Source organism: Diadema antillarum, unplaced genomic scaffold (genome assembly GCF_040938485.1).
Source record: "Diadema antillarum isolate AM-2024a unplaced genomic scaffold, OU_Dant_1.0 seq00000876_RagTag, whole genome shotgun sequence".
Taxonomy (NCBI): domain Eukaryota; kingdom Metazoa; phylum Echinodermata; class Echinoidea; order Diadematoida; family Diadematidae; genus Diadema; species Diadema antillarum.
In genome coordinates, this window is record NW_027271740.1 from 71,238 (window position 1) to 89,978 (window position 18,741).

General features: G+C 38.8%; 1 protein-coding gene across 1 annotated transcript in view; it reads right to left on the reverse strand.

Annotated features, from left to right (window-relative positions):
* The window catches only part of LOC139740715 (HEAT repeat-containing protein 5B-like), an 87,598-nt gene that overhangs the window by 38,270 nt on the left and 30,587 nt on the right, over nt 1-18,741 (reverse strand). Inside the window, exons 4-5 of the mRNA XM_071651280.1 lie at nt 10,987-11,198; nt 1,253-1,361 (exon numbers count right to left, since the gene is read on the reverse strand). Of these exons, the coding sequence (XP_071507381.1) occupies nt 1,253-1,361; nt 10,987-11,198 (321 nt within the window). The remainder of the gene's footprint in view (nt 1-1,252; nt 1,362-10,986; nt 11,199-18,741) is intronic.

Here is an 18,741-nt window from a genome sequence, read left to right on the forward strand (position 1 = left end):
CCCGTGCAGGATAAAATAGCTGGCTTTGGTGTTTTGGATATCTCTGATGGGTACTACTTCCATTGCAAAAGAATAGCCGTGACTCTTTTCAGCTGAATGAAACTAATGTGTGTGTGTGTGTGTGGGGGGGGGGAGCTCCTTTGGGGCTACTGTCCGGGGCCCCCGTACTGGATAACATAGCTGGCTTTGGTGTTCTTGGTATCTCTGATGGGTACTCCTTCCATTGCAAATGAAATTAGCCGTGACTCTTCTCAGCTGCACGAATGAAGTCAATGTTTGTGTGTGTTTGTACTATGACCTATGGGGGTGTGGCACTTTGGGGCTACTGTCTGGGGCCCCGTACAGGATAAAGTAGCTGGTATTGGTGTTTTGGATATCTCTGATGGGAACTACTTCAATTGCAAAAGAAATTAGCCGTGACTCTTTTCAACTGAATAAAATCAATGTTTGTGTGTGTTTGTACGTAGGCCTATGGGGGGTGGGGCCCTTTGGGGCTACTGTCTGGGGCCCCGTACAGGATAAAATAGCTGGCATTGGTGTTTTGGATATCTCTGATGGGAACTACTTCCATTGCAAAAGAAATTAGCCGTGACCCTTTTCAGCTGAATAATACCATATTTGTGGGGCCCTTTGGGGCTACTGTCTGGGGCCCAGTACAGGACAAAATAGCTGGCATTGCTGTTTTCATGATAAGTACACCCAAAGGAACAATATCCACCAACTTTTGTCCGTGACCCCCTTCGGCTGAATAAATCCACTTTTCGGGGTCCCTTTTTGTGGCCCCAAGGCTTACGGTACAGGATGTGACTTGCCAGCAATTCATTTTATTGACCCTTGGACACATCCTTATATGATGAGACCATTAAAAAGTGTGACCCTTTTCAGCTAAATAAATCTTCTGGGCCCCCGGTCTATCTCTAGCATACGAAGAAAATCGAAGTCAAAGATTATTGAAAATATGCAAAATAAAAAAAAACTCATCATCTCTCTCAATCATTCTTTTCCACTGAATGACAAAGCATCCAATTCTTTTTTATGTTAATAGGAACATGAATATGAAGAACAAAAATATATAATACATCATATAATAGAATAACAATACATAACAATGTAATAACATCATTTATTTTGAATTTCAACTGAAGTGGGCTTGTATGAAGATTAAACGCTCAATCCACACCAATTTCTTTTAAGGGATATGTCAGAAAAAAAAATAATGGACTGTACATTCTAAATGGTAGGTGCATTTTACCTCTGCATTTTTCAGAGCCTTAATAAGGCTCTGGATGGTCTCTGAGTAGGAGCTGCCCATGAGACGTCCAAGCAGCTGGTACATCTTTCCCAAAACAGCCACAGCAGCTCTACGTAGGGAGAACAGAGAGATGGAGAGATAGAAAGAAAAAAAGATGAGTAAGAGATGGATAGAGAAAGGGTGGCAAGACAGGTACATCGATACAGAGAGACAGAAGGGATGGGAGAGGAATGGACAGTGAAAAGGGTGGAAAGAAATCAGATAAAAGATTGGATATAGACCAATGATGAAGGGATAGAAGAAGAAATAGACATGCAGTATACAGGGTAGAAAAAGAAGAAAGATGGCAGATAAAGACCAAAAGGGGTAGGTAGTGTAGATAGAGAAGAAGGGAGAAAGCAAAAATACTACATCAGCAAATATCCTCTTCATAGACTTCTTACTGAATATTTCTATTGTTGTTCAGTAAATTGGGGCCTATAGCAATACTTTCATTAACCAAGTACAGTGCACTCCCGAACACAGTAATAAGAAAATGTTGTCATGACAAAGTAAAAATTCAGGTCTCAAAATGATTGTTTACATATCTAATATACATTTTACTTCTTCGGTTATGACAAAATTTTGAAATAACAAAAGAAAACTGCCAGTCCCTAGGACTTTCTTATAACAAGAGTCGGCCGAACCAAATAGCAGTGCATGCCTTGGCTACAAACCAAATTGCTCTGAATGGGTTAAGTTGATACATGTATCAAGACAAACTTTCAAGGAAACATTCTTTAGGCATACCACCATCCTACATGCCAAAATACCTTTTTCCCCCAAAGTATTATATCACAGATGTACATGACCTTTGCGATGTGGAAATATATGACTTTGCCCGATAGAATAGACAGCTAACATCTGATAGTGTGCACTGTACTTTAAGACAGGTCACAGAACAGCTTGTTTCATCATTGTGTACATCTGTTCATGGGCATCCCTAACCTACCATCATCACTATGGCAATCACTCAACTGGCCAGGTGATGTCATAATATACACAAGATTACTGGAAATTCAATGGATCAACTTTTCCCCAGTAATAATGCAAATGCAAAAATTTTGCGGTACATTAATTTTTGAGTATTTCGTGCTACTTTTGGCTAACTGCAAATTCTAAAACCTGCAAAAATATCTTCACAATTTTCGCTGTACATTCTAAACTGGTTGACAATTGCACAGTGCAAATTCAAGAACCCACAAATATGTTTTTGAGCTGCTCAGTATGAAAAATTAATTGTGCAAAACTTTTGACATTTACAGTACAATACAATCTGCAGCAATAAGGCGAAGTTAATGAAAACATAGAGCATTTTGATACATGCTAAGAAATATGCTTGACAGCTTTCCATATGTTTCATATTCTGGCAAAGCACACTGCAATGCAGTTGTATTGCAAAACCCTTTCTTTTGAGTTCAGACAAATAATAAGATTCAAATATGAAAAGAGGATGAATTTCACTGGATCCAGGAAGACAAAGTAAATTTGAAACAAAATGTGGCTCTCGTAAAATGTCCATACATAGTCCCATCTCTGTTTATGTAGTTTGCACTAGAACTAGTTTAGTTAGCTTCTCATTATGCAGAGAAGCTTTTATATATTTTCATATGCACTGCTGGATAGATTTATAATCCTCTTGGTGCCACTGTTTCTGAGTGCCACTGCCATTGTACATGACACTCATGCCCTATGGCTATGACAGGCTTAATCAACAAACTATCATCATCTTGGATATGACTATTCCTAAGAGGAAAAATAAATAATATAATATGCATCAAATGCTTAAAAATCCCTAACATTGAATTTACTCCTCCCACCCAGCTAACTTGGAGAAAACTAAGACCTAAAAGATTTGAAATATCATCTGTTTTTTTCAACGGCACTCTACATGTACGACCCTATAGAGGTCTTTGCTACAGACATTTACACAGCTTTCTACCCTGGGGGAGGGATTTCTCTTTTTTTATTGCAGCAAGAGTAAAAAACGAGGGCGGCACAAAAGAAAGGGAAAATGTAATCTGCAAGCCAGCACAATCTGTGCCCCATGCCACACTGGCTAACATCTGGCAGACAACTACATGTATCAGGTTTTCCAGATACCGCTACTGAAACTAACCCAGGATTCACCAATGAAAAAAACAGAAAAGAAAAAAAGACGATATAAAAAAAAAACACACACACAACCTAGAATGCCATGGAGACTTTGATATAGGATAGTTACATCTGCTCTATGGATGTTTGATTGAAATTTGATAACACTGTCTTTGACAGCTTTTGAAATATAATTTTTATCGGCGAGGACAAATTTGCCCTGACCTATACAGTTGCATAGAATACCTGCTTTAGGAAAGAAATATCATGAAGTAATCTAATCAACGTTATCAAAAGCTGAATTTACTAGTGTTACATTAAAAGTCTTGTTTAAACGCAAACACACACACACACACACACACACACACACACAAACCCCTCTACTATATCTTTTGTGTTACTTCTGTCAAACAATTTATAACATCCACAGTTATATGCAATGTATATCCAATATATATAATACATACCAAACATAATAATATATTTTCAACAGGTCAAAGAAAGGGTGATAATTTGCATCTACAATAATGTATACTAGTACGCATATTATGTACTATGTCTAAATCTTCCACATACAGCATGTTTCTAGAGAGAACAGAGAAAATGATTTGAGCACTGACTGTACTAAAGCAAAGCTCATCCTTGAATGAGCTGATCAGGTCAAGGGGAAATAACTGAGATGTTTTCCTCCGCTAGAAAATGATTAAATATACAAGACACTGACTCTCTTTCCCCAGAGTGGTAGCTCTCTTGGCATTATTAATTCATTATCAAGACACAGAGTCCATAGCGGCTGATTGCCAGGGCACACTCTACTTACAGGCCTCATGAGGACTGGTAATAGGGTTTACTGATCACAACATTAACCCCTGGGTGCTGCACAAACTCAGAGCGCTACTATGACGACCATTTAACTACGACAACAATTTGAACCCATTGCCCTTTGTAATAATACTAGTCTGCATTATGGGAGTTGTTCTCTCTCATATACTTTACATATAATATGATAATGTTCAACTGCGAGATATTTACTGAATTTGATCAAATCTGAAAAGTCGTATGTGCCTGTGTTAATTTTCAACTTTGCAGCTGCACCAAACAAGAAGTAAGTAATATGTGTAGATGGATCAAAATGACATAAATGGAGACAGAAAGCAACATTCATGTCCTCTGTTTCATTGTACATGTTAAAAAAAAAAAAATCCCCTTCAAAGTCATCATGTTCTAAGGGACATGTGTAATCTGGAAACTGCACAAATCATTTAATCTTTGTTCAAAGCTTTCATCCTGCTCATTCTGTAAACCTGATATTTTTTCAAACATACAGTCAAACTCGGATACCTCGAATTCGTCGGGACTGAAGAAAATGGTTCGAGGTACGCGAATTTCGAGGTACGCGTACGTCGAATTTTCTTCGACTTATCCAAAGTTTATCGTTGTTCAACATCGTATCTGTTGTAGTGCCTACTGATTGTTTGCATGCTTGTCAATTGGAATTAAATCGACTTTTAAATGAATGAAGAGAATGAAAATCGGAATTGAAATTAAAATTTCAGAAATAAAGATTTTGGTGGCCCGATCGCGCCACCAAAAAAATTCGGATGTTTGCCTTTACTTTTGAAAATGAATAGCGGTAACAATCGGCTACGTAAGATGCTAAAATAAATGTCAGATGTTTGCTTTTAATTTTGGAAATGAATAACGGTAATATTCGACTCGGTGTGATACTAAAATGCATGTCGGATGTTTGCTAATACTTTTGGAAATGAATAACGATAAGACTCAGCTCCGTATGGTGCTAAAACTAATGTCAGATATTTGATTTTGCGTTCGAAAATGAACAAGGATAACATTGGGCTCCGGAAGACGCTGGAATAAATGTCGAATATTTGCTTTGACGTTTGGAAATGAAAAACTAATACAATGTATTCAACTCCATACGATGGTTTGATAAATGTCGGGTGTTTCCTTATACTTTCGAAAGGAAATAGCAATAACATTCGGCTCCGGAAGATGCTAAAATAGATGTCAGATGATCGCTTTTATGTTCGGAAGTGAATAGCAGTAATATTCTGCTCCATACGATGCTAAAATAACTTTCTGATGTTTGCTTTTAAATTTCGAAATGAATAACAGCAACATTTAACTGCGTTCAATGGTAAAATTAATGTTTGATGTTTGCTTTGACGTTCGTAAATGAGTAACAATAATATTCAACTCCTAACGATAAAATAAATGCTGGATGTTTGTTTTGTAATTTGAAAGTAAATTGCAATAACATTTAGCTCCGGAAGATGCTAAAATAAATGTCGAATGTTTGCTTTAATGTTCTGGAATGAATAACAATAACATCAAACTCCGTACGATGATAAGATAAATGCCGTATGTTTGCTTTTACGTTAGAAAGTAAAATTGCAATACCATTCAGCTCCGCAAGTTATCAAAATACATGTCGAATGATTGCTTTTACGTTTGGCATGTTTGGAAATGAATGGCGGTAACATTCTGCCCCATACGTTGTTAAAAAAAATATTGGATATTTGCTTTTACATTTCGAAATGAATAACGGTAATTCAGCTACGTTTGATGGTAAAATGAATGTCTGATGTCTGCCTTGACGTTCAAAAATGAAAAACAGTAACATTCGGCTCCGTACAATGATAAAATAATTGTCAGATGATTCATTTCACTCTCGGAAGTGGACAGCAGTACCTTTCGGCTCCGGATACGATAATAAAATAAATGTCGGATGTTTGAAATGAATAACCGTAATATTCTGCTCTCTACGATGCAAGAATAAATAACAGATTGTTGCTTTTACATTTGGAAATGATTAACGGTATTAACCCACTCAGTTAGATGCTAAAACATATAGCGGATGTTTGCTTTCACGTTTGGAAATGGATAAGGATAGCATTCAGCTCCGCTAAGATGCTAAAATGAATGTCGGTTGCTTGCTTTTACATTTAAAAATGATTAACGGTTATATTCGGCTCCGTAAGGTGCTAAAAATACATACTAATATATGTTGGATGATTGCTTTTACAATAAGAAAATAATAACGGTAACTTTCGGATGCTAAGAAATGTCAGCAAATGCTTTCTCATTTCAAACGTAAGTTTTAACCTCCTAGTATAAGCATCAACTTTTATAATAATCTCTACGCCTAATTGCTAAATCTTAAAACACAGAATAAGATGATTGAATTTTCTATTCATTTGTTTAAGACGTGGGCATCTGTATCACTTCAATAATGCTTAATATCAATTTTTCTATGTTTAGTAGGGCCGATTTAGTTTTTCTAATGTTTTCCTCGGGTTTTTTTTTTTTTTGAGTCAGCAGATTTTACTTTCGACCACCAAAAAATAAAAATCAATGACATTGGTGACCCGATAAAGTCAGTGTGGAGCCCTGTCTATTCCAGTCTTTACAGGGGCGTCACCAGCTTTTTTTCAAGGGGGGTGCGTTTTGACACTAAATGTTTACGAGATTTTTTTGACAGACATTTGGAAAATAGGAAGCTCTCAATCCCTAGACTTTTACTGTTTTTTGAGGGAAACCAAGCGGGGAAAGGGCACCGACGCGCCGGTAGCTAGGATTTCATCTTATAGGGGGGGGGGGGGGGGGGGGTAGTATGCGAGGGAGCGAGCAAGGGTGGGGGGAGGGTGTGGAAGTGCCGGAGAGGGTTGTACCCCTTATAAATGGATTATGGAATGACGGTGTGAAACGACAAATTACTGGCAGCGATATCAGGAGAATGGCATCACGACTACATGCGAGCGAGCGGAGCGAGCGAGCTTGAAAAATTTGACATTTTACAGTTCCAAAACTGCCGTTTGTAGCCATATTTTTTGCTTTGTAAATTAAGGGGGGCGCACCGGGCGCAACTGCTGGCAATTACTGGCAGCAACATCAGGTGAATGGCATAATAATTAAATGCGAGCGAGCAAAGAGAGCGAGCTTGGAAATTTTGACATTTTACAGTCCAAAAACTGCCATTTGGAGCCATATTTTTTCGCTTTGGAAATAAAGGAGGGGTGGGGGCGCAACGGGCGCAACTGCCGTTAATTATTGGCAGCAACATCAGGAGAATTGCATAACAATTAAATGCGAGCGAGCGAGCGAGCGAGCGAGCTTGAAAATTTTGACATTTTACAGTCCAAAAACTGCCGTTTGTAGCCATACTTTTTTTACTTTGGAAATTAAGGGGGTGGGGGTCGCACCGGGCGAAACTGCTGGCAATTACTGGCAGCAACATCAGGGGAATGGCATAACAATTAAATGCGAGCGAGCGAAGAGAGCGAGCTTGGAAATTTTGACATTTTACAGTCCAAAAACTGCCATTTGGAGCCATATTTTTTCGCTTTGGAGATAAAGGAGGTGGGGGCGCAACGTGCGCAACTGCCGGTAATTAGTGGCAGCAACATCGGGAGAATTGCATAACAATTAAATGCGAGCGAGTGAGCGAGCGAGCTTGAAAATTTTGACATTTTACAGTCCCAAAACTGCATTTTGTAGCCGTATCTTTTTTTTTTGCTTTGGAAATTAAGGGGGGGCGCACCGGGCGCATCTTACTGCTGGCAATTACTGGCAGCAACATCCAGGTGCAGAGCTACCAAGTCTCACGCATTCTGCGTGAGACTCAAGCATTTAGGGTCTGTCTCACGATCTCACGCATGGCACCCATTTTTCTCACGCATCTGGTGATAGTTGCAATTGAAGGTATATTTCCCTTTTGCCTTTCAAAATTAGTAAAAAATATTCACTTAAGTATGCGCCAGATCGCATCATTAAGAGCTAACAATTTAAAAAAGCTCCCTACCATGGGAGGGGGACACCCTCCTCGTTCGCGTGCGCATGCGCACGAGCGTCGAGAAGCCGAGTCATAAAAATCTCACTCATAAAAGTTTTTTGAACTTGACATCTCTGCAGGTGAATTGCATAACAATAAAATGCGAGCGTGCGAAGAGAGCGAGCTTGAAAATTTTACATTTTACAGTCCCCAAACTGCCGTTCTTAGCCATATTTTTTCATTTTGGAAGTTAAGGGGGGGGGGGCGCACCGGGCGCACCTGCAGGCAATTACTGGCAGCAACATCAGAAGAATGGCATAAAGATTAAATGCGAGCGAACGGAGCGAGCGATCTTGAAAATTTTGACATTTTACAGTCCCCAAATTGCCGTTTGTAGCTATATTTTTTTGCTTTGGAAATTAAGGGGGGGGGGGCGCACCAGGCGCAACTGCCGGCAATTACTGGCAGCAACTTCAGGAAAAAATACGACTAATGCGAGCGAGAGGAACGAGCGAGCTTGAAAATTTTGACATTTTACTGTCCAAAAACTGCCGTTTGAAGCTATATTATTTTTTTTTCGCTTTGGAAATTAAAGGGGGGGGGGGGACGCCCGGTGAGCCCGGTGCGCCCCTCTCCCTGGATCCGCCACTGGTAGTCAAGGGTGTGGGTTTATGTTCATGACTGGGGGAGGTATGACCAGCGAGGTGGCGTCGAAGTGACCAAGCGGGGAAAGGATGTCCAAAATCTGCACTTTTTTAGAGCATCCCGTAAACTAATCACTGCTAATTGTGCGTGTTTGTTTGTATGTGTGTCTTATATGTACAAGGAAAAGTTAGGAATTAGCCCAGGGCAAGTCTTTTTATTGGCAATGCAAGACATTTTTACATAGACTAGTATGTATAAAGCAACACTGCAAAATCAATGATCTAGCTTTGATATAACGAAGAGTAAGGTACAAAAGTATACACTCTACATCACATTGCGCAACATTGTAGCGACTCTTCGTTCGGATGTACCGAGTACACTGCGCACATCCTGCTTATAATTATGCAGAATGCCAACCAGGAATCACGCTGAATCACAATCTTTTGTCGGGTCCGGACTTTTTGAACAATGTTTCACACTATATACCTATCTAATTATGGTTAAAAGGAATCATAGAAAAATATCTTATTTCTTGATCACCCTTTCATTCGAAAGCAGTTTACTAACACTTGAATCACTATTTCGGTAAGTCTTTTTTTTTTGCCAGCGGATTGGGAGGGGGGCGCACCCCCATCCGTAGTTACGCCACTGCTTTTGGGTGAACTAATTGGACAGATTTCTTGAATTCTAACAAAAAAGCAAGAAAATCTTTTCATTGAGGGAATTATGATTATGTGGGATGGGGCAAACGTGTACAAGTGCTCCGTATCGTACGGATGTACAGTACGGTCGATAAATAGTAAACACTGTAGAATACTAATAGATATGTACAAAATCAGTGCTGCCAGGTGACCAGGGGTGCGAATTATTATTATTATTTGTGTGTGTGTGTGTGTGTGTGTGTGTGTGTGTGTGTGTCCCTGGTGCAAAATATAAAAACAAATTAGAAAAGAGTAATTATTTAGCGTCCGGCGTTGAGGTCGCTCGCAGACTGATTTTTTTTTTTTTTTTTTTAATAGATCTGAAGGGGGAAACCAACGCACCCAACGCACCCAACGCACCCAACGCACCCACCCAACGCACCCAACGCACCCAACGCACCCCCCCTGGTGACGCCCATGCTTTATTATGCTCGGCCTATACTTCCGGATCCTATACCACACTATTTTCATAATCGCATTGCTGGAAAAAAAAATCCAGAGCTTGCTTTCTCGGGGAAGAATAAATGAAACAAACTTCGTGAAAGGCCAAAAAAAAAAATATATATAGGCACTACGCAGGAGATTGATGTTAGAACAGTGGACCGTCAACACCTAAGCAGGTGCGCCATGACGGTTAAGAAATCTACGCGCACGGTATGACTACTCGGTATCACGATCAAAAATCAGAACATTGTGGTTAAAGAAAAGAGCGTAGTGTTAACGTAAGCACTCCATTGGCACGGGTGCTATGTGCATAATCGTGTACGTGTGTAGTAGGTAGGTGTTGGGGTTTTTTCTTGTTAGCTGTGTAGGCCTACCGGGTATTTCTTTGGGCGCGCGATTGTTAAGAATATTTACAGTCGAGTGTGAAAAGATTTGTAACATGTCTCCGCTGTCCACGCGCGCTTAATCGGAGATGCTGAGTGATGTTGCAATTTCGATTCGAGCAACATGCTGGGAAAAACAATAAGTTAATTAAGATCGGGACATTAGATTTCACTTCGAGGTAACCGAATTTCGAGTTATTTTCTTCGAGCTACGCGAATTTTAATACACGGAAACTCCATAGGAACAATCGGGACTTTCATTTTGCACCCGAGGTAAGTGATATTCGGCTTATCCGACGTCGAGGTATCCGAGGTTGACTGTACTTTCTGCGCATGGCAATACTCACTTTGCACAGCCAATACTTAAAAATGTAGAAATATTCAACATTTTAACAATATAGCATTCACAGTTCTACCAACTTCATAAATTACTTCTTAAATCAAGATTTCTGGTGACAAATTTAAAATTATCTTACATAATGAAATGAAGGCTCTCCTATTTTTTCCTGGCACCCTTGCCTACAAGACCAGACAGTATACAGACATGTATTTCACCATGATGGAATTTTCACAGGTGATGTTACATCCCCTTCTCCCCCCTCCCTTTGTTGCCATGGCGATGGATGATGTACTTACAGTCTGGTGGGCAGATAGCTGGGAGAGTCATCCTTGCTCTTAATAATGTCATTGCAGAGATTTGTCGTCTGGTAGAGTGCCATGGTATCTCCGACATGGAACACGGTAGCAATGCACTTGCCAAGGAGCTTTCTGGTTGGAGGCCCCGGTGACTGGGATATCTGAGCGGTCAACTGCTTGACCAGTTTGGCCTGAGATTCTTTGATGTCCGACTGGAAGAGCAAAGAAAAACAAACAAACAAACAATCAAAACAAAACAAAACACAATGATATAACAGAGGTATTAAAAAGTGAATTTTAAACTCAATGAGATTCTCACAGTTAGTTTGAGATAACAATGCCATGTCATGTCATCAGCATCTGCCATTGTCGGCAAAAATAGATGTAAGACTCAGTGTAATAAGTTTCAAATGTTGTTATACAAGTTGTCACATCACAATATGATAGAAAATTCAATGAAAGTGGGAGATTATTCATGCAGAGAGTTAAACTAAAGTGAAAAATGTAAGGATGTTTAAGTTGTTGCATTAACCTGGTAGCTCACTAGGGACATGCTATGACTGTTAGGTTTGCATGAACTTTGACTTCTCTCCATCAGGGCTACATTGTGATTTGAAAGAAACAAGCAGTATGCTTACTGAAGCTGAAATGCCATCTCAGCTCATCAAAAATGCACTTCTATAACCAATTTCTTATAAAAACACATACAAGACATACATTCAACCTTGCTTAAGTCCACCTCGCATAAGTCGAATAATCGCCTAAGTCGAAGGTCTTTTCAAGTCCTCTTCCCTTTATATTCTATTGATTTTAACCCCTCATAAGTCAAATTTTCTCTAAGTCGAAGCTATTTCTTCAGTTCAAATAGATTCGACTTGGGCAAGGTGGACTGTATCTGTTATATCAGCGCAAAGGCATCTAAATATTCTACTTCCATTAGTATTGTTAAGAGCATTTGCAAGAGAGTGGCACTGCCTTTAATGGTTTGGACAACACAGTTACTTTGCAGTTTAGCTCTGCTCTTGACGTTCAAAAGAATCTGATGGCAGATAATGTTTGATATATTACTGTCATTGAGAGACAGAGATTGCCATTCTGCTGTTATCTACTTTGGCAATCAATGAATGGAGGAAAGAAACCCATCCTGATTGACTTCAAGATTAAACAGTCACAGTTTTCATTGTAGATGACTGCATCCTACTGTAGAAAATTATACTTCTCTTCATCATTTTTACACTAATAGCTACACTGCAGTAGGTCTGATACTTGAAGACACTGTTGGAGATATTCACTAATACATGTATCTTATCAAGAGTAAGAATTGATGCAAGTGTGCTGCTTATGACTCAGCACTCTCACCTATCATTCAAATAGCAATTATTCACTGATTTATCTATTTATCTTTTATTTTGTGGGTGAATTCAAAATGTTAAAGAAAAACAAATGGGTGGGGAGGGGGTATTCATTTCTAATAATCACGATATTCTTGAGAGTTGAAATGACAGCTACCATCTTTTCTAGAGTTAAGTTTTTACAAGGTAAGTATTGTTTGAATGAATTCAGTCAAAATAAAGATGCCTATGACAGTTGCCCCATCATGAAACCTAACTGTCAAAATCTGTCGAATGGGGAGAGAAAAATGTATCCAATACAGTGTTTGCATGAATACTGCATACCCTGCAAATTACAGGCACGCAATGACATAAGTTAATTTTAAGATCTTACAAAGTTTCACAACAGGATAAAAGGGTAAAGTGCTTCAAGCACCATGCTTAAATGCTTTCAACAATCAAAAGACTGAAAGCCGAGTAAGGACGATATTCATGACATCTCTGAGTGGTGTCACAGTTTCTAAACTTCCTGGGTGAGGTACTTTCTGTGATTTTGATCTATACTCTTCATGTGCAGCATATGAATCTTGTTGCCATCAGATGATCAACTGGAACCAACAGCAAACAAAATTTGATTACCTCTGATATAGATTACGATTTGGTTGAAACTACTAACATTACAGGAAGAATGGGCAATTGGACCTTCAAATTAAACTATTAGGTTGCAAGCATTTTATTGGACAGTTAATGATAATATAGAAGTAGACAATGTAGAAAAAATAAATCTTTACACAGATGGAATTTTTCTACTATGATAGCAAGAAATCTGCATCAGTCACTGTATGGAGGATGCCTTGACTTGCAACGCCTTGCCACATAAAAGGATGCAAGCAAATCAATACCTTCAAACTGGAGGAAAAATTGTATGGAAGTCGAACAAGGTTTAGCACACAGGTGATTTTATTTGTCTAGTTTCTTGACAAAATGAAAAATTTCATCAGCAAATTCAGCTTGCCTTCTAGAAATCAGTACTAGAAAAAAAAAGAAACACAACCTATAAATGACACAGTATAAAGGGATTTGGGATTGGTCGCTAATTGTGCCTACGCACATAGGATTGCTACTGAAACAACCTAATTAGGCATTACCCTATCTAAATGTCAGAGCCCAGGCAGTAATGCATCTCAGTACAACTACAGACTCTTCCATTAAAGGGATTATCATGCCGGGAAGAAGATACTGACATTTATTTGCAATAAAAATGACTGCAGTCTAACATGAAAAGACTTACAGTTAATGGATGCTACAGAAAAAACTTCAACAAAATGATCTTATTATGCAGAGCCATGTTTCTCTGTACCTCAGAATTGAATAAAAATACCATACTGATGGTTTACTGTATTAACAAGAAATTCATCATGCTTCTCATACTAATTGTTTGGTTAATCGCCAAGTCCTTGTTAGTGTAACATTTGTATTTTCAAAACATTGGAGATTCCTTGCTACACATCACAATACATTTTCTAAACCCTTTTATCAATGCTACTCAGAGGTAAATCAGAAAGAGAACCATTTTCTATGTACATGACACAATGCATTCGAAATTTCGTACGGAATAAACTGTTCAACTTCTTACCAATTAAATGGTTTAACTTCAAGTGCTTACACGGCTGATTTTGAAAAGAATGTGAATCACTTTCAGTGAAGGAAGATATTTACAGTGAAAGTTAACTTGCTAAGGATCATTTTATGTGGACAGTTTGAACTCTCCCAACTAGAAGAAATGGATAAGACTGTACAGAGAATTATCAGTACCTGAAATACTGCTATTAAAAGAACATCCATAATCTTTCATAGTCTCTTTAGCATGCTCGTACAGTATACTGTAAAAGTGGATATTTTCACGCGACTAATTTTTCGCGTTTGGCCTGGTCAGAAGAGTTTCGCGTGTTTTCAATTCCGCGGAATCAAGACATCATGCACAGGAACATATGGCAAGCAAAAATATTCACATGCTTTTATTTTCGCGCTAGTTTCTGGTTGTGCGAAATGCGCGAAAATTTCCACTTTTACAGTATACTGTATAAGACCTGTTATTTTTGCGAGGATTAATTTTCATGAATTTCGCAAATCACTGTTGGACCTCGATTTACGCAAAAATGTCACCATGCGCTAGGCTCATAGTGCACTTACAATAGCCTCACGTCAATTCGAAAAAAAAAAAAAAATCTCGCGAAAATGTCCGTGACCTGCTCATTTGCGAAAATATCTGTACGCCAAAATAACAGCTTATACAGTAAGTTACTGCTACTGCTAAGGAACAGGTCGACACAGTGCCCTCTTTGATCCAAATGAGGTTATGCATTCTAGCTTGCTTGATCTCCATCACCCTGGACATTCAGATGTCAGAGGGCTTGGCTGCAGTGCATCCAGAAGGCGTAGTGCACTCAAGAGTCATGAGACAGCGTACATACAACCTTTTGTCATTCAATCTCCAATCCAATTACTCCCTCTGAAAATTTAATCAGTGTGCGCCTTGGACTGCAGTCAGCATTACTGTCACTCTAAATGACTGTCAAGACATAGCGGGCAGAATTTCAGGTCACGAAACATTAATCTCCTGTACATGTGGAAAGAGCAGAAAGCGTATGCTGATAACATCACCATTGCGCAAAGAAAGTGATTCTAAAGACCTTGCTGCTTTGATACAAATTGATAGCTTGATATGAACTTGATGTCAACTTGGTCTATCAACATGATGTCCGTCATAAACATTAAGGCACAGACTGGTGAAGGACGTGGTATGCTTTACTGTCAAGACAGCAAAGCAAAGGTGACACGACATATATTGGGATGCTAAATGACTAATCAGCATGAACTAACGTGCTAGGACGATTATTTTCAGCCCTCTCCACGGACAGACAGAAATACTGAACTGATGTTGGTTACACCACCATCAATATGGCAGAGTCAAGAAATAAAATCAAGAATGCAAGATGTAATTTCTGAACAAGAGACAATACAAATGCTGAATCTAAACTTACTGCCAGTTGTATACCTTCAATTCATTTTCATATGAATTCAATCTCTTACAGTAAAATGACATCTCTGCGTAAATACTAATGCATCTAGGTATGCATGGGGCCAATATTGCAGCTTGTCCCCTGCAGGATGCTGGAAAAAAATATGCAGCTTTCTGCAGTGCCTAAGTCACTGGGAATCCAAATGGTGGTTACTCACAGAATGTCTCTGTTTTCAACCACATGGGGAAAGCTGATGCTGGATGGAAAGGATGCTGAGAGGAATCCATGTCAGGTTGACCTTCTTTCACTCAATACCCAATGGACACCCTGCCTCTCACACAAGGCTTGTTCACACGTGGCTTGATTGTTCTCAAAAAGTTAGCACCTTCTAGCTAGTATAATATATCCTAGAAAAATGTAATGGGAATGTGACAATCATGCACTTTGCGACTGCTGTCAGGCTCAAAGCTACACCATCATTTGAAGGTTAGATGGACATCAGTATTGTGTAACAGCAAATCCAACTGTCACACAATGACACCTTCAAGTAAGACTTGATTAGATTGAACAATATAAATCTTCAGACAATACTAACAGAATCTCAAAAAAGGATTGATAAAAATTAATGAGTAAGTTAAAGTGAAAAATTGGAAGTAGTCCCAACTTCAAACACTGTGCCTCTTTTGGAGAAGACTAGAAATAAGCAAGATCATTGTTACATGTATATTGTGAAATATGAGTGAGCCCTGAGCTGCTCAAAAGTACCCTGAGATGTTGGAAAGTGCAATCAACCTTTATTCAAGCTATAACATGCAGAGAACTGAAATGCTAAAATCCACCCATGATAATTTCATTGACAGCTATAGATTTGCCTTTCTGAAATCTGCTAATCTTTGATTATGAAGCTCCATTCATTTTAATCAAGGGTGGGAACAAAATGCCAACTGACCAGTATCCAATTTCATCATTTCTGGGAATATCAGAATTACATGTCCAAACCTTGCCACAGCACCAACAAATTCTAGCACAGGAATAACCATGGTTCCAACTGATTTACAAGCTCTGGTAATATTACCAGTGAATGCATAGGGATGATACACCAGTTCTATTTTCTCATATTTCATGACATAGATATGACAGAAAGTAGATTAGTATGGAAGTGTTCAATCCTGGTGAAGAGTAAAATCTATTTATGGATGAATGTGAACTTGATTTTAACTTCTTGAATCTCTAGACTATAGACACTGCTTACTTAACAGCATGGATACCTTAGCACAGAAAGGAGTAAGAAACCAAGCAAGATATGGGTTGCTCTGTTCCTTTCAAGTGTTTGTGAGTCAAAATGCAGACAGATACGGACAAGAAGAATAGCAGAAACTTTCCCCAGAGAGTGAAATTGGTGTACATTACTGTGTAGGATATTAAAGTGCCCTATGACAACACTGACAGCAACATCTCAGATAATTAATAGCTAAGTTTTTCATAACATCTATGTCTATACCTACACCTTGAACTTTACCAACACATGGCGTGACAACCTTGGACATTCTTCAACCATGACTCATCAAGTTGATGAAGCAATTCCTGAAGAAATAACCCTGCTCTACAACATTTCTTAAACACCTTGAATGTACTACGTGAAGCTGTAGTCATACTCTCTGATGCAGCTACAGCTGTAGTATAAACCTATGAACTGTCTGCATAATGAAGCTTAAGGAAGAAGTGAAAGTCACTGACTCAATCTGAAGCAGCAGGAGCAGGTCAATAATGAGAGAAGTAATAAGGTTTTAATCAGGAGATCATTCCCAGCTTAGCTTTCAATGCAGCTGCCATTCACAATCACATCAACTTAGTAGAACAGCATGTGTGTGATGCAACTTACAGACCAAGTCAGTTCGTTCCACCTAACATGAACTTCCTTCATTGATTGCTAATTAAGAGGTGGGAAGTAATACTGCGTCTGGTGCAAAAGAGAGCAAGTGACATGCTGCAGAATTTCCTTCATTTCAAAGACAAAACAAAAGCAGTACAGAAATCATTCTTCCATATCATCACCTTGAAGATGAACCGATTCATCAGCATTAAAAAAAAAAAAAAAAAAAAATCAGCTTTTATACGATTGAGTTGATACATGAAGCATTGCTAAACTGCTTGGAGTGAACATGAGAGATAACAATATGTGATGCATCCGTCACTTCCATCACCAAGGAAGGCAGCATGATGGCGCTGTTATTAAACAAGTGACAACTCCTTGTACCAAGGCATTTCATAATAAGGATATTAATATGCAGAGCTGTAGCCAGGCACGTGCAGATAATAGATTGGCATTTTCCAGCTCATGTCTGATTCATGTCTTGCTGATCTCACCTCATGCCCATGTTTTAAATGAAAACAATATATCACTTTAAACACAGCTACATAGCATTCACCGGAGCTCTTCTATAGATACTATTCAAGTGTTGGACTACTGAAATATCTAGTACTTCTTGAGAAACAATATGAAACTGAGAATATCTCAGTCAAGAGCTAACAGATTTTAGTCAAGAGCTAACAGATTTTAGTCAAGAGCTAATGGACTTTAGATCTTTTTATTGACACTTCGTAATTTCAAATACATTTTCCTCCATTGATCGTGTCATGCTTGGATTCTGTTCAAATTTTTGTATCCCAATTCCTACCCCCCCCCTTTTTTTTGGGGGGGGGGGGGAGATGGCATCACAAGCCAAATACAGTGAGTTTTATATAAAGTAGTGTATGACATGGTGGTAATGAACAGGACTCCTGTGTTCACTGTCAAACTACAATGTAGGTTGTAAGTACATGCTCTAACACTTGGAAACAAATCCAGTGATGAGTTCCATGGTTATTTTGATACTTCCGTGAACACTGTCAAGTTCTGAAGTTTAGAAAATGCTACTTGCATAGCACTGACTTTGTCTAAATATCTAAGTGTATACTGGCAGCTGAAATAAAATATCTCCAGCTATAGTCTGAGAACAACTGTAAATATAACCCACTGGATGGTGATTCATGTCTGTTTCTTTGTCTTAGTTTCTATCACATGACATCTCATACAACCCAGGGAGGGGTTGGGAGGAGGGTCTCCTCAAACTGAGCTCTGCTTCTATACTACAACTCCACTGAATAGCTTGATACGTAGACATAAAAGAAGAAACCAAATAAAGCCTTTCTCAAACTTGTATGATTCTTTGACAGACATAGCCTAGCATTAGCTGTACAAGTTCATACTCTTCCGAAAACATTTTTGAACTCTTATCTTGCCAAAGTCACAATTTTGCACATGGATATATTATAATGCATACAAATCCCATAGAGCAGCAGTTTGTCTGACACGTAAAGAGCTAAAATTGTGCAGAAGACCCAAATATGATTGATATTTG